This window comes from Cygnus olor, chromosome 1 (assembly GCF_009769625.2).
Source record: "Cygnus olor isolate bCygOlo1 chromosome 1, bCygOlo1.pri.v2, whole genome shotgun sequence".
NCBI classification, from domain to species: Eukaryota; Metazoa; Chordata; class Aves; order Anseriformes; family Anatidae; genus Cygnus; species Cygnus olor.
The window spans coordinates 102,817,917-102,832,892 of record NC_049169.1 but is presented as its reverse complement, the minus strand read 5'-3'; the positions used below and the strand labels follow the sequence as shown (position 1 = coordinate 102,832,892).

General features: G+C 41.4%; 1 protein-coding gene across 9 annotated transcripts in view; it reads right to left on the bottom strand.

Annotated features, from left to right (window-relative positions):
• The window catches only part of RIMKLB (ribosomal modification protein rimK like family member B), a 60,713-nt gene that overhangs the window by 28,731 nt on the left and 17,006 nt on the right, over window positions 1-14,976 (bottom strand). Inside the window, exon 2 of one of the 9 annotated variants that reach the window (XM_040574931.1) lies at window positions 6,759-6,783. The exons of the other annotated variants lie outside the window; for them this stretch is intronic. Within the exon in view, the coding sequence (XP_040430865.1) occupies window positions 6,759-6,783 (25 nt within the window). The remainder of the gene's footprint in view (window positions 1-6,758; window positions 6,784-14,976) is intronic. 9 annotated transcript variants of the gene reach the window in all.

The following is a 14,976-nucleotide window of genomic DNA, read 5'->3' as shown; positions in this document are numbered from 1 at the left end:
ATAAACAGGATTTAGATATCCAGCCCTCACTCACTATATGCCCTTAAAAATGCCTACCTAGCAACTGCACTGCAAATGCCTTTTTTTGTTGTTGTTTTTGCATGTGAAAAAAAAAAAACTTGGGTTTCATGATCTGAGGTAAGCCAGCGCTGACATGCATGGGGACAATGATGCCTTTTACCATGCTACCAGCAATGTGCTTCCATCATCTCTGCTTTGGCCTGGTGATGGTGCTCAACAGGCAACTCATTTTATGGGAGGAAAAAAAAGTTTTCAGTTTACACAGCTTCATAGTTGCTATTATCAACATAATTAACAAGGCATGGTGAGATGACAAGCAACACAACTACACTGAGCAACTGAAAGTGTGAAATTTTAAATTTAGGGTGAGGCTGTACAAGACAGCTGAGACAACAAACTTATCAGTGAAACAAAAACAAGCAGTCTCACTACTCTCTATTCTGACCATACATTTCCACTCTCCTTTGCTCGGTATTTCTGGTGCTCATCTGATCCTGTCAGTGAGTCGGGTTGGCTTGCTAAATTTGCAGAGAACCGTTCATGACTTTTTGTGCTCAAGCAGCAACCTGAAACATTAGTGGGGTAATACCTCAGATAATCAAATCCCCTATTGCAAGAGCAAGGGGTGGGACTGCACAGACAGGAGAGGTGAGGAGGAAGACGGACTGCCCTTTGAGTACTGAAAGTGCAGTCAGCTCTAACATCTCACAAATCACCACACTTGTGCACAAACACTATAAACCAGCACAAGTCAGCACTGCCACAGAAAGAAAGCCCTGCTCTTTTGCTGTTGCAGCTGCTGGTTCCAAATCCACAAATGCTTCTGCCCGTCACCTGTGAAAGTATTTCCACACCTACCAATTGACCTGAACCCACAAAAAAGAGAATGCAGTGCATAGACAACAATGTGTAGTTAAGAATAGGGACAGCTTTCCTCTACTTATTCCATGGGCAGTGTCATCTTACAGTTTTCTGACTCTTAAAATATTTCAGATGACTTCTGAGGTAGACCAGGACTTTAGATACTATTATTTGGATTAGTAACAAAAGGTTCATCAGCCACTGCTACTGCCTAGCTTTTGCAGCATGGTTAAAGTAACTTTAGCTTTCTTGAAGGAATGTCATTTAAAACAAGATAGTCTAAGTTAAGTTGTAAGAAAAAAAATCAAAAACATTTAGTATATTTTAATATATTTTAACTTTTAGTTCCTTCTGTAAAAGGGAGCAAAACTACTTGACTAGTAGAGAAGTACAAATGCAAAATACAAAACGGCAACATGGGAAAAAGTGACATTTTATGAAAGGTAGTTAAAAGAAATTCTAACATGGCAGTTTTCCATTTGCTTTATCAACTTCTTGGGTTCTTCTCCCCTACTCTGCTGGACTTCTGTAGGGCCTATGATACGGTTCCACATGACATCTTGATCTCCAAATTGTAGAGATACAGATTTGAAGGGTGGGGGAAAATGAGGGGAAAAAGAGGAAAGAAAGCTAGAGACTATTTCTGTATTTAAACATCTAGCTAACTCAATTCACTAAGTAGTCGTGAAACGTTAAACTGCAAGGGAAGCAACAGGGACACAATGTGTACAGGAAAAACAGAACCATTCCTTTCAATAATGGTCTGCATTTATGTTATGAAATACTTTCTTCTGTTTTCCACTCAACACTACAATTGCGAAATTGTAACAGTTGTGTTTGCACTGTCATTTGTAAGAAGTGGTCCTAGTACTCACAGTCACCCTCCTCACAGTGCTCCTTCTTTTGTGCTAGCAGCAACACTCATGGCTATAAAGTGAATCAGATGAGGCAATTATTGTGAATTAATAATCAAAACAGCAATGAAATTCATTATTTTTTTACCCCAGAGGAATTCTTAAGTTTTGTTCATTATGTAGCCATTAAAAAAAAAAAAAGTTTGAGCTAAGTATAGAACCAGTGTGACAAACAAGTAGGCAGCTCTCTCTATGTCTGCTGAGAATATGTATCATACAGAGCAGGATATGACCAAAAAGACTAGTCAGAAATAATAACATAAAGCAGTGGGAATACTCAGGAATACAGCCCTAATGCTTATAGATTTTGTTTATTTATGGAGGAGTCTGTATTGCTTTCTTTAGATTAGCTTTTCTCTTTTGTACTAGGGATCTTAGATAAGATAATTAGTTTAGAAAGATATTCAGATAACATGCAGTGAATCTGAATGTCAAATTAATGTAATGTTCTGACAGTTGAACATTGTGTGAATCAGAAATGTGTTGATACACCTCTCATGTCTTGTACTGATAATACATTTTCTAGAAAAAAAACTAAACATGAACTGAAAACCAAACTATTTCAAAATGTCACCAGGGCCGCTACAAAATGAGAATGATAAATAATTTGTACACAATTGTAATGATCTTAGAAAGTCAATGTTTTAACAAACTATGAATACTTTGAAGACACAGATTGGCACTCCCAAATAAAGTATCATAATCATGTTAATATGTCAAAGCATGAGGCAGGACTAAGACAAAAGCAGTGGAGAGAAAGAAACGGAAAGTAATCTATCTAGAAAACACAGGTGTGACCATCCAAAGCTCAGTAACTGGTGAAGAATTAAAACCTACAGAATGGTTACTTGAGATCTGAATTAAGAACTGTTCTCTCCCCCTCTTTCTCTCTCCCCTTATGAACGTGGGTATATGTGACTAATGCTGAACTGACTTGCTTTAGATGACAAAAGCAGCAGGGACCTAACCCAAACAAACACTAGTGAGTTACAGCTGCTCAGGAGTTACAAGAGCCAAGGTAAGAGAAAAAGCAAACACAAATCTAACAAGAGGAGCATGCTCTTCCTCTTCTCATAGCAGCAGCTTAACAGTTTTGTGAACATTAGCTGCAACGCATGGTTTCTTGAAGAGAGTAGAAGTAACAGCTTCCCTGTCATAAAAAGAAGTTTATCCTATACCCATCTCCTTCCTGCTTGCACTTTGGGCGAGTTTTGGTAGCCACCTGGTTGCACTACAGGCCACCTCAACAAACCTGTATTGACAGAAAATTGACCTGGGAGGGGGGAAACAGGTGGTAGGGTGTTTGGTTTTTTTTAGTGAGATTAATTGGCCTGTGATTAGAAGATGAGTGTAAGTGCCTGCACAAGGGAGAAATGATGGCATAACTGGGAACAGAGATGAGAAAGGGATCAAGGGAAACAAGGGCTCCCTCCACCTTTTGGAAACCAGGAGTTGCAAATTTAACAAGGTTGTATGATGAAACTGTTGCCTAAAATCACTGCTCAGCACAGACTGTACCTCAGAAGCAAAAGGAGTGTTATGTCATAAACCAGACATGAACTCTCACTTTCTACATAGCTGTAGGTGAGACTTCTTGTACGATTTTTGTACGTTTTCCACTAGGAGATCTCAGAACGTCCCTGGGTCAAGTACGTTCTTAAGTTTTTTAGAAGTACAAAGCATTCTCTCAACTGACAGAAAACCTCCTTATAGCAGATCTCTGTCCTTTTATATCATCTATCCAGAGCCCATCTACACTGAGAGTCTTAGAAATATAGTGCTGGGCTCCCCTTCAGCCCCAGATGCACAGTCACAAGCATCAAATGTTTCAAACTTAAAATACAAGTCTTCAACGTTATAGAACAAGACTAGAGACAAATATGTAACTAACCTTACTGCAAACTCACTCCACTTTTAATGTTCAGTCTCTCCCATGTTTTGAATGTCCAACTTCATTAATTTTAAATAGCAGATGAAGAAAAGAATTAAGAACCCACCCCCAGAAAATAGGTAATCAGAAAGGTCTTTCCGAAAGCAGAAAGAAATCCAGAGGAAAGACTGAAGCAACTCAGAATGGACCACCTAAGGAAATTGGATGTGTGTAAGTCCATGGGGCCAGACGGTATACATCCCAGGGTGCAGAGAGAGATGGCTGATGTGGTTGCTGAGCCGCTCTCCATCATATTTGAAAAATCATGGCTGTCGGGTGAAGTCCCCGGTGACCAGAAAAAGGGAAACATTACTCTCATTTTTAAGGGAGAAAGGAAGACCCAGGGAACTACAGGCCGGTGAGCCTCACCTCTGTGCCTGGGAAGATCATGGAGCAGATCCTCCTGGAAGACATGTTAAGGCACGCACGAGATAAAGAGGTGATCCGAGACAGTCAGCACTGCTTCACCAAAGGCAGATCTTGCCTAACCAATCTGGTGGCCTTCTATGATGGAGTGACGGCATAGGTGGACAAAGGAAGGGCGATGGATATCATCTACCTGGACTTGACCAAAGCCAAGTTCTTCTCTCTAAATTGGACAGGTATGGATTTGAAGGATGGACTGTTAGGTGGATAAAGAATTGGTTGGCTGGTCACAGCCAAAGGGTTGTGGTCAACGGTTCTATGTCTGGGTGGAGGCCGGTCACAAGTGGCATCCCTCAGGGTTTGGTCTTGGGTCCAGTGCTCTCCAACATCTTTATCAACGACATAGATGACGGAATCGAGTGCACCCTCAGCAAGTTCGCAGATGACACCAAGCTGAGCGGTGCAGTTGATACAATAGAGGGAAGGGATGCCATCCAGAGGGACCTGGACAGGCTGGAGAAGTGGGCCCATGAGAACCTAATGAGGTTCAACAAGGCCAAGTGCAAAGTGTTACACTTGGGCTGGGGCAATCCCAGGTATTTATATAGACTGGGCAAAGAAGAACTCAAGAGCAAGCAGCCCTGCAGAGAAGGACTTGGGGGTCCTGACGGACGAGAAGCTGGACATGAGCTGGCAATGCACGCTTGCAACACAGAAGGCCAACTATGTCCTGGGCTGCATTAAAAAAAGGGGTGGCCAGCAGGGAGAGGGAGGTGATTGTCCCCCTCTACTCTGCTCTTGTGAGATCCCACCTGGAATACCACATGCAAGCCTGGGGCCCCCAGCACAAGAAGGATGTGGAGCTCTTGGAACGGGTCCAGAGGAGGGCCACAAGGATGATCAGAGGGCTGGAGCACCTCTCCTATGCAGAAAGGTTGAGGGAACTGGGCTTGTTTAACTTGGAGAAGAGAAGGCTCCAGGGAGACCTCATTGCGGCCTTCCAGTACTTGAAGGGAGCGTATAAACAGGAGGGGGAATGCCTGTTTACATCTGTTGGTAGTGATAGGACAAGGGGGAATGGTTTTAAACTAAGACAGGGGAGATTTAGGTTAGAAATTAGGAGAAAGTTTTTCACTCAGAGGGTGGTGAGGCACTGGAACAGGTTGCCCAGAGAGGCTGTGGATGCCCCATCCCTGGAGGCATTCAAGGCCAGGCTGGACGTGGCTCTGGGCAGCCTGTTCTAGTGGTTGGCAACCCTGCCTAGAGCAGGGGTTTGAAACTAGATGATCTTTAAGGTCCTTTTCAACCCAGGCCATTCTATGATTCTATGTATCCTTCATATCTGGAACCCATTGCAAAAAAAGACATCTGGAAGCACTTACACATTGTCAGGAACTTCTAAGAAATAATATTAAACTACCTGTCCCTTTGAAGCGTTCCTAGATATGCTTCACTGAATTTTGGGGAATGGAAAGGTCCCCTCAGATAGGTCCCCTTAGATTACTGTTTTGACCTGTCATTCCAGTCTAAGGACTTTCTAAACAAAACCACACTAAATTTATGAATTGGAGGCATTTGCTTTGGAGACAAATTACTCTTGAAGGGAGTAATTCAATAGTGATCTTTTAGGAAAAAAAAAAAAAAGTGTTAAAACTGACTCTAAAGCTTGCAGAGATAACATCAGCTCCTATCTCCAAGGACAGTCTATATCTCACCTTTTTTGGTGGTGGTGGTGGTGTGGCAGAGAAGTATTTAATGTACTCGGGTATATGATATACAAGTTTGGGGTCTCTTCATAAGTACATTTTCCTACACACACACACCAAAAAAAATGTTGTAGACCAAACATATAACCCAAAATTGCCTAGTTTTGACAGACACTAATATAAAACTACAGACAAAGCAAATGTAGAGATGGAAGAATTCTATTTTTCCCCACACCTCTGTAAGCTCACTCGGCTTGTTTCCTCTTCCCAGCTTTACAGGGTTGTCCTGGTTTCAGTTAGGACAGAGTTAATTTTCCTCCTAGTAGCTGGCAGGGTGCTATGTTTTGGATTAGGATGAGAAGAGCGCTGATAACATGCTGATGTTTTAATTGTTGTAGAGCAGTGCTTACACCAAGCCAAGGACTTTTCAGCTTCTCGCTCTGTCCTGCTAGCGAGCAGGCTAGGGATGCAGCAGGAGCTGGGAGGGGACAGACCCAGGACAGCTGACCCAAACTGGCCAAAGGGGTATTCCATACCATCTGACGTCATGCTGAACAATATATAGGGGTGGCTAGCCGGGGTGGGGGTGGGGGGCCGGCTGCTCGGGGATAGGCTGGGCATCGGTCAACGGGTGGTGAGCAATTGCATTGTGCATCACTTATTTCGTACACATTATTACTATTAATACTATTATTATTATTATTATTGTTGTTATTTTTTTCCCTGTCTTAATAAACTGTCTTTATCTCAACTCACAGGCTTCACTTTCCCGTTTCTCTCCCCCATCCCGGAGAGGGAGGGGGGAGGGTGAGCGAACGGCTGTGTGGTGTTTGGCTGCCAGCCGGGCTAAACCACAACAAGGGTTAAAATCATACTGCAGTAACTGCACTTGAGTTCCATGCCAGCACTGTAATGAAAATACAAGTATACAAGTATATATGCCACAGTATTATTTCCTACCTGTTCTGAATGCAGAAGCTTCCACCTAGGACCAAAAAGGTGTTAATTAATTAGACATTATCTTAGCATGTTCCCTAATTAAAACAATCCACATAGACTATAACTACCTTAAAAGAAAACATTCTTCACAAAGACACAGATATACAGTCCTTTAACCAGATCAGTCAAACAAGTGAAATCAAGCAGTGGTAGTATTGAACTCAGAGGCAGCAGGTTAGAGCAAGCAGAAGGGACATCCCCCGCTGTCAGCTTGTTTCAACCTTTGCAGTCAACACATTTAAGAGATCAGGCTATCTCAACACTAATCTTTGGACTGTAAATGTAGCTCTAAGTTTAGCAATCCCTACAAATTCAGAAATATTATCTACATTTTATCTGAACTACAAGTTCAAAAACTTTGTCTCGTATATTTGGAAATAAGCATCTGCCTAACTTAAAGAAACAACAATCAGTGAGGGGCTGCTGATCTTATCATGAACAAATTAGTGTCAGAAATGGGAAAAATGAAGCTTTTTTTTTTAAACAAGCAGCTGGTATTACAAGTCTCCTTTGTTCATTTATCTACATCTTGCATAGATTCCTCTAAGAATCTCCTTTAAGTATTTGCAGATTACATTTTCTTCAAGTTTACAGCAACACAATGAGATAAATCTCATTTCCAAATGCCACTTTGGATCCATTCTCAGTAACAGAATCATAATTTACATTACTCCTAAACTACTGAACTAGTTACTCCTATACTCTGCCTCTAATAATTGGAAAAGATTAATAATTCTTAGAGGAAAATGGTTAATTGCACATTATGCACCTTGGACCCAAGCAAGAAAAGGGGAGAAATGAACATCTTTTTAGAAATTCCCATGTGAAAAGGATGCTGGACAGAGCAGTTACATAATATCGTGGTTCTAAGACAATTTAAGTCACTCTAAACTGCTGCTGTAGCAGTTTTACTCTCCAGTCACACGCAATCCTGTTGGGGCATGTAGTACCAACCACTCCCTAGCACTCACTGCATACACTGGCAAGCAGAAAAGCTTCCTACACTAGCAAAAAAGCAATCCTGTTCTTTTGTTGAATTAGACTTCTGCAGGTTATGCCACTGCATAATGAACCAGCTCACTACAGGATCTGATCAACCCAAAAGTCAGCACAACAGACAAGGCTGGGTCACAGGAACAACAGCAATCACCTGAACAGCTTAAATTGCTAGGATCCTGCCATTTATAGACTGCAGAATTGTATGTAGTGAGATTTTCTTCTTTGCGCTTTTCTTCTTTTCTTCATAGCTCTATGGTCACTACGCTAGCCCAGCTTCCAACTTTGCAAAAACAAGTCTGTCAGCCAGATTTCTTTCTCCATTTGTTCCCTTTGCTCTCCTGTCCTGAGCCAATAGTACATTCTCCAGTGGCTCCCACTGTGCCAGGTAAGAAACATTTACAGAAAACTGTGACAAAGGCCCAGCTGCTGGACTCATTCTACCATAATGAACAAGTGCAAGCATTGAGGCATGCAGTTTAGACATACAGCACCTTTATCATTTGAAGCCACAGACCTTATTCACCTCAAAGCATCCACAAAGGGCACGTGCTTTCAGAATCCTGCCTCACCCTTCATCCCAAGAGGGTAAGGAGGAACGCACAGAGAACCAGTCTTAGGCCAGAACGATCCTGGGAAGACTGACAGAAAACGAAAAGGAAGCAAGATATGAACATCTCAAAAACCTCCAGTCATTACTCAGAAACTTCTCTCTACCTTTCTGCCTATCGTGACTCCAACCAGTAATCTCTACTCATTGGCAGCTCTCTGGGGAAGCTTGTCTGAACCTTTCATGCAAATAGTAACTGGTTTGTGTGCATTTGCAGTGGTATAGTGCCTGAAGAAGACTCCAAGACTTGCAAGAGACTGTCAACAGATCTGAAGGTTCTTCTTGGTAACAGGTGAGGAGGAACAAGTTCTGTCAGGAACGGCAGCAAATATAGCTAAACCTGACTGATGCAGTACAACCCAGAGGCAACAACAGGTGACAAAGGGTACAGACTCCTTTCAGCAGACCGAACTCTGCAAAGGGCTTCCATCTGCAATGCTGTGAAAAAAATCCTGAGATTAGTCCAGCCTTTGGGATACTATACCTTTCTGCTCATTTATGTGTGCACTGGTAAGACTACCAAAGGAAAACCAGAACATATCAAAAGCTACTCCAAGCTCAAGGGGCCAGAGTGAAGAGTACAAGAACCCAGGTACCATACTCCTCCATCCTGTCCGTAAGAGGAAAGGCTTGGGCAGGAGAAGAAACATCTTCCCAATCAACATCTCATTTCACAGCTGTTGCCATAAGCAAGGCTCTGGCTATTGTCATTACAAGATACTTTCTGAAGAATGGGGACTGCTGAAGAGAGACAGAATCTCTCTGACAAAGTAGAGCTAGGGTACCTTTGTCAACAGGTTTGTTATTAATGAGGAGGGACATAAATCAGGGTCCCTGGGGGGCGGTGACCAGTCTGAAGAGAAGCAGAGATACAGGGCAGCAGAGAAATACCCCCGAAAAGCATGATTAGTGAGGCTCTCACTTTCCCTGTGAAAGCAGTGAGAGTGGGAGCCTATCTTAAGTATTTGTTCATGCATTCATGCCGTGTGGGAAACAAAAAGGAGGAACAGGAAGGCCACATGCAGTGGAAAAAGTATGATTAATAGACTCACAGAATGTTTTGGGTTGGAAGGGACCTTAAAGATCATCCAGTTACAACCCCCCTGCCACGAGCAGGGATGCCACCCACTAGATCAGGTTGCCAGCCTGTCTTGAACACCTCCAGGGATGGAGCATCCACAGCTTCTCCGGGCAACCTGTTCCAGTGCCTCACCACGCTCTGAGTGAAGAATTTCTTCCAAATATGTAATCTAGACCTACTCCTTTTTAGTTTAAAATGGTTACACCTTGGTCTATCACTACACTCCCTGATAGAGTCCCTCTCCAGCTTCACTGTATGCCCCCTTTACGTACTGGAAGACTACTATATGGTCTCCACAGAGCCTTCTTTTCTCCAGGCTGAACAACCCCAACTCCCTCAGCCTGTCTTCAGAGGAGGTGTTCCAGCCCTATGATCATTCTCACGGCGCTCCTCTGGACCTGCTCTAAAGGTCTATGTTGTTCTTATATTGGGGGCCCCATAGCTGAACACAGTACTCCAGGTGAGGTCTCACAAGAACAAAGTAGAGGGGGAGAATCACTTCCTTTGACCTGCTAGCTACGCTTCTTTTGATGCAGTGCAGGGTATGGTTGGCTTTCTGGGCTGCAAGCAGATGTTGAGCTTCTCGTCAACCAACACCCCTAGGTTATTCTCCTCACAGCTTCTCCCAATCCATTCTTCACTCACAAATACAGGCTGAATGGAGAATGGATTGAATGGATTGAGGAGAACAACTTGGGGGTGTTGGTTGACAAGAAGCTGAACATGATCTCACTAGTAAACACAGAAATATGGTTGAATAGTTTGCATGTCTGGAGTGCTGTGGTGAATTGATAAAGGCTCTTGCAGAAAGGCTGTGAAAGTGAGGAGGAGGGCTTCTACTCCACACAAAGGAGCAGATCACATACACACAGCTTTGCTCTGCGGTGAGCAATGAGCTAGTCAAAAATTAGTAATGGATACAACTTCCAAACACAATTTTGACTGTGTATTATTTTTTTATTTTTTTCCTCTGCGAGGGCAGCCAAACATTGGAGCTGATTGCCCAGAGTGCCTGTGGAGTCTTCATTCTTGAAGGTATTTAAAAGCTGTCTGGATATGGCCCAAGCAATCTAATCTAACTTCAAACCTAGATCTAGCTTTCAAATTGGCCCTGCTTTCAGCAGAAGGTTGATCCAGATGACTTTCACGGCTCCCTTTCGATCTGAACTATTCTATGATTCTCTGTAGTATTCTCCTATGGTATGCCTGGCTTCTTATGTGGCTGCAAGAGTAGGACGTATATTCCACAATGCGCTCTTTCACAGCTCAAACAAGATTTGTGGGTACAATGGGAAATGTCTGTTCTTTCAAGATCATTAGACGAGTTAATACAGTCATTAAAATAATAAAAGGAAAGTTCTCTAAGATGAAAGTGGAAAGTGCCTCCCCTCCACAGGTTTGACGGTTGGGCAGGAAAGAAGAGACACGGCCTGATTCCCTGATAGACAGTGAAATCTGGAATGCTATTTAAGAAGAAATTCAGTACATGGGTACAGGCAAACCCTGTCTGAAAATCAAACAAAGGGAGAAAAAAAGTGTAAAATTTTCATTGTTAAACTAATAAGGAAAAAAAAACATTTCTCACCACTATTCCATCCTCCTAGTGCAAGTAGTCATCCAACAATATACTCCTTTACATACAGGTGCAGGTGCAAGAGGTTGTCAGTGGCACAAATGTTAGTCACCATTAGGTCCTGAGTTGAGCTTGAGCCTGGTTTTGTGGAACAAGTAAGAGCTATTCCAACCTTTTCATGATTTTTTAAGGTACAAATACCAAAAGTCTGTCTCACTAGGAATTAGCCAAGATGGCAATAGATGGATTGCAACACAGGCAAAGGATAGCTAAAATTTTAATCCCAGTATACGTGACATTTACAAATAACACCTGAGTCAGGGAAACAGGGACCCTCAGTATCGCTAGCAAGAGAACCTGATTTGGACTCTTTTGTTATTAATAAAGACCTTCTTCACTGAGGAGGAAAGGGCATGCTATAGGAATAAAAGCCAACCCTCAACATCATTAAGAAGTATAGCATAATCTGATTTGGATGTCTACTATTTTCTATGGATGTCTCTACTTTTTATAGCTAAAAAAGGACAGCTTTCTTTCAGCTCTCCTTTCTGAGCTAAAAGATATGTGTGTTTCATGCAGAAAATCCTGAACTCCTAAAAAATTTATTTCAAGACCATAACAACTGACTGCCTCTGCCATGCCAGACTCATTCGTATGTACTGGTGTTCTCTTGCTGCTTCATATTAAAATTTCTCCACTTAAAGCACAGCATCCTGCCTGGCCACAGAACTAAGATTGTAGCTCATCTGTGGGTCTGCTATTCATTCAGGAACAGAAGGTCCAATACTTCAAGCTGATATGCAGAAGTAATGTGTACATACATATGTTTTTATACACATATACATATGATTATATATATATATAAACACACAGACATACAGATATGTGTACTTAACTGAAGATAGATGTTCTTTATCATGAAATATGAACTGCATGGCACCTCGTAAAACATGAAACATTTGAGCGCACTGAAAGACATGCTGTCAGAAGAACTCAAACAAAAAGAACTCCCAGTAATAGAACAAGTCATTTTCCAAAGCAGTTGAGAAGTACAGTAGTAATGGTGACTAACCAACTTACAAATTCATAAAACAAGTACGAGAGAGAACAAGGTACAAGCACAGCCTCTCCAGGTGAATGGAGACTCTTCCTCAGTCTCAATGACAGACACATTTTTGAATGTAAATACATCTGTGGCCATTATTCAAAGACAGGATATTGGATTACACAAATAAAAGGTTATCACTACATCACTACTGTTTTTTACTCTATCTGCATTTTCCAAAGCCTTGCTAGTAAACAGCACTGAAGCATCCAGCTAGTCTGTATGTGACTGCACATACATCAATTACAAAAAATGTACGCACACAATATTACATTAAAAAACTACATTAAAAGAAAACTATTAAAGCTGCAAAGTCAAGCACATAAAGGTTAGAAAATGCCACACCTAAGGGTATGCCCATAGCATCAATCTGCTGGCCTATTCACATAATCTTCAATTACATGAACAAATATTATTTTTTCCCCACAGCATTTATCTCATGCAGTACACAGGAAGTACAGCAGTCACTTAACAAGCAACTACTCAGCATTGTATTTTTGTTTAGTTAGTCCATGGATTGATGTGTTGAAACACACAGTTATTAATTTTTTCAAAAGTCTTCTCTATTCCGCTTATCACAGTAACATCTGAGTGCTTCACAATCTTTATTTATTTTGTTGACACCACAGGAAACCAGTGAGTGTTCTACTGATTTCCTATAAAGGGATGAGAAACCCAGAGATAAGAGGTAAAGAAGTAATTTTGGATGCTACATTTGAGAGACCATGATTTCTCAGTTTCCAGTGCCGCTCTGATTTATCTTGTTTGTGTATGCAAGTATTCAGCACTTTCACAAAGCTTATCTTAGTAATCAAAGTTTGGGAACTCAGAAAATGGAAAAACGTGCAATTAAAGGCAATGTATGCACGGTTCAATTTAAATCACCATACTTGTCTTCCAGCAATGTTCTACTTCAATTGTCACCAATTCCTGTAACAAAAAAAGAAAGCCTCCTACAAGCTACCCTCTTCTTCACTATGCCATAATTTACGTTCCCAGAGTAGAACCACCCTGTACATTAAAGAGGCTGAAGAAAAAGTAGCATGTGATCAAACAATTTAAAATGTATCCAAAAACAAATGTACAAGAAAGGACACAAAAATGCAAACTTGTTTTTGAAGTTCTAAATTGGGGGTATTTCATGTTGCCACTCTTATTAGTATTTTATCTTTATATCTGCAGAGAATCAAAAGCAAACTTCATCACTTGGCATCTAAATAACATGCATGATACTGTGGTGGAATAAGGCCCAAGGGTTACAACAGTTTCATCTCCTGTACAGATCTTTGACACAAGCTGACAGAACTAAGTGTCAGCAGCACAGGGTCAGGAGCCTCTGTGAGGTCCAGCACCTAAGCTGAACTGGTCCAGCTAAGCTGGACTCTACTGTCAGCAAGTATCCGTGAGAGCAACTTGCAGAGGAATGTTTCTCTGCAGGAGAGAAAAGTTCTGGAAGCTTTGATTCCATTCCAGGTTTTGGAAGTGAGCAACTACCACATGCAGCTTATTCTGCCCCCAATTTATCACTCTCCATTCGCCCTATAGGATTCATCTCCCTAGACATAACCTCTGTGCTTCCCTTCCCTCACTGTCCCACATTTATTATATTTTCCTTATTTATCCAGCTCATTTCCAAATTTCAGCTTTCTCCTACTGTCAAATAGCTTCTTTGCCTGCAATTTTGAATACCACCCTTGCCACCCAGTTTCCTGCCTTGCCTCCAACCTTTTTTTCCTTTGAGGCTCCCTGTTCAGTTTGCACCTCTTCGCAGAAAGGTCTCAACACACAACCTATGTTCTCACCAGTTTGCAACTCCAATTTCCTTCTTGAGGGAAATGGATAGCTAATTTCTTATCTAGCAAGTTTCACTGTATCCCTTCCTGTTACCCTGTTTCTTGTTCCAACATTTTTGGAAAGTACATTGCCTCCTCAGCAGATTCTTCCCCACTGACACAGAAGTCCCCAGTCCCAAACCACTTTCACTCTTTTTGTCCCTGCTAGATATGAATGGTGCAATTTACCCCAATGAGGTCTTTTATCCATGAGAGTATAATGAATATGAAAGAAAATCTCCATTTTAAGTTGTAGCCCATCCTGTAGCAGACAAGACCACACCACCAGAAGTCCCTTCTTTGCATAATACAGTGGTATGTTTCAGAAGTTTTAGCTGTGAAGCTTAACGAGTCTCTCTAAGATTCTTAGCAGACTGTTTTTGAAAGACTAATATTTGGGGACAAATTTATGTCTACTTTCATACATATAACAAGTAATAGCCACTTCAGCCAAACTAAGTTTCTATTTCAAGCTAGTTCTTCCAAAAACATCATTACACATTTAGAGAAAAAGATTTGTTGTTGTTGTCGTTGTCTGAAGTGCTCTCCTTCAACTGAATTATTTTGCTAAAAAATTTCCAAAACTATCTCCAAAAAATATTTCAAGGTGGAGAGGGGAGTGAGGGGGATGCGAGTTATAAACAATAAAAATCTATCTTAAAAGGAAAGTTGGGCTACTTGTAATGTTAAGATAGGCAGACCAATCCACAATGTCAAAAGAACACCTTATACAATGTGTCAGAAGATAGAGTATGCTGCTTACAAACAGAACGGGTAGTTAAATGCAAGATATCCTGACCCAGACTAAGCAAAGTACCAGTTTTGTATCAGTGTCACCTGCTTGGCCAACAGATAAAAACATTTTTGTTTTATTTCATGCACAAGAGATAAAGGAATGCACTCTTCTTACTGGAAGGCAGGGAGTAAGGCATTACATATTAGGACATTTCATCCATTTACCATTTTGAGTGTCAGTCTGAAA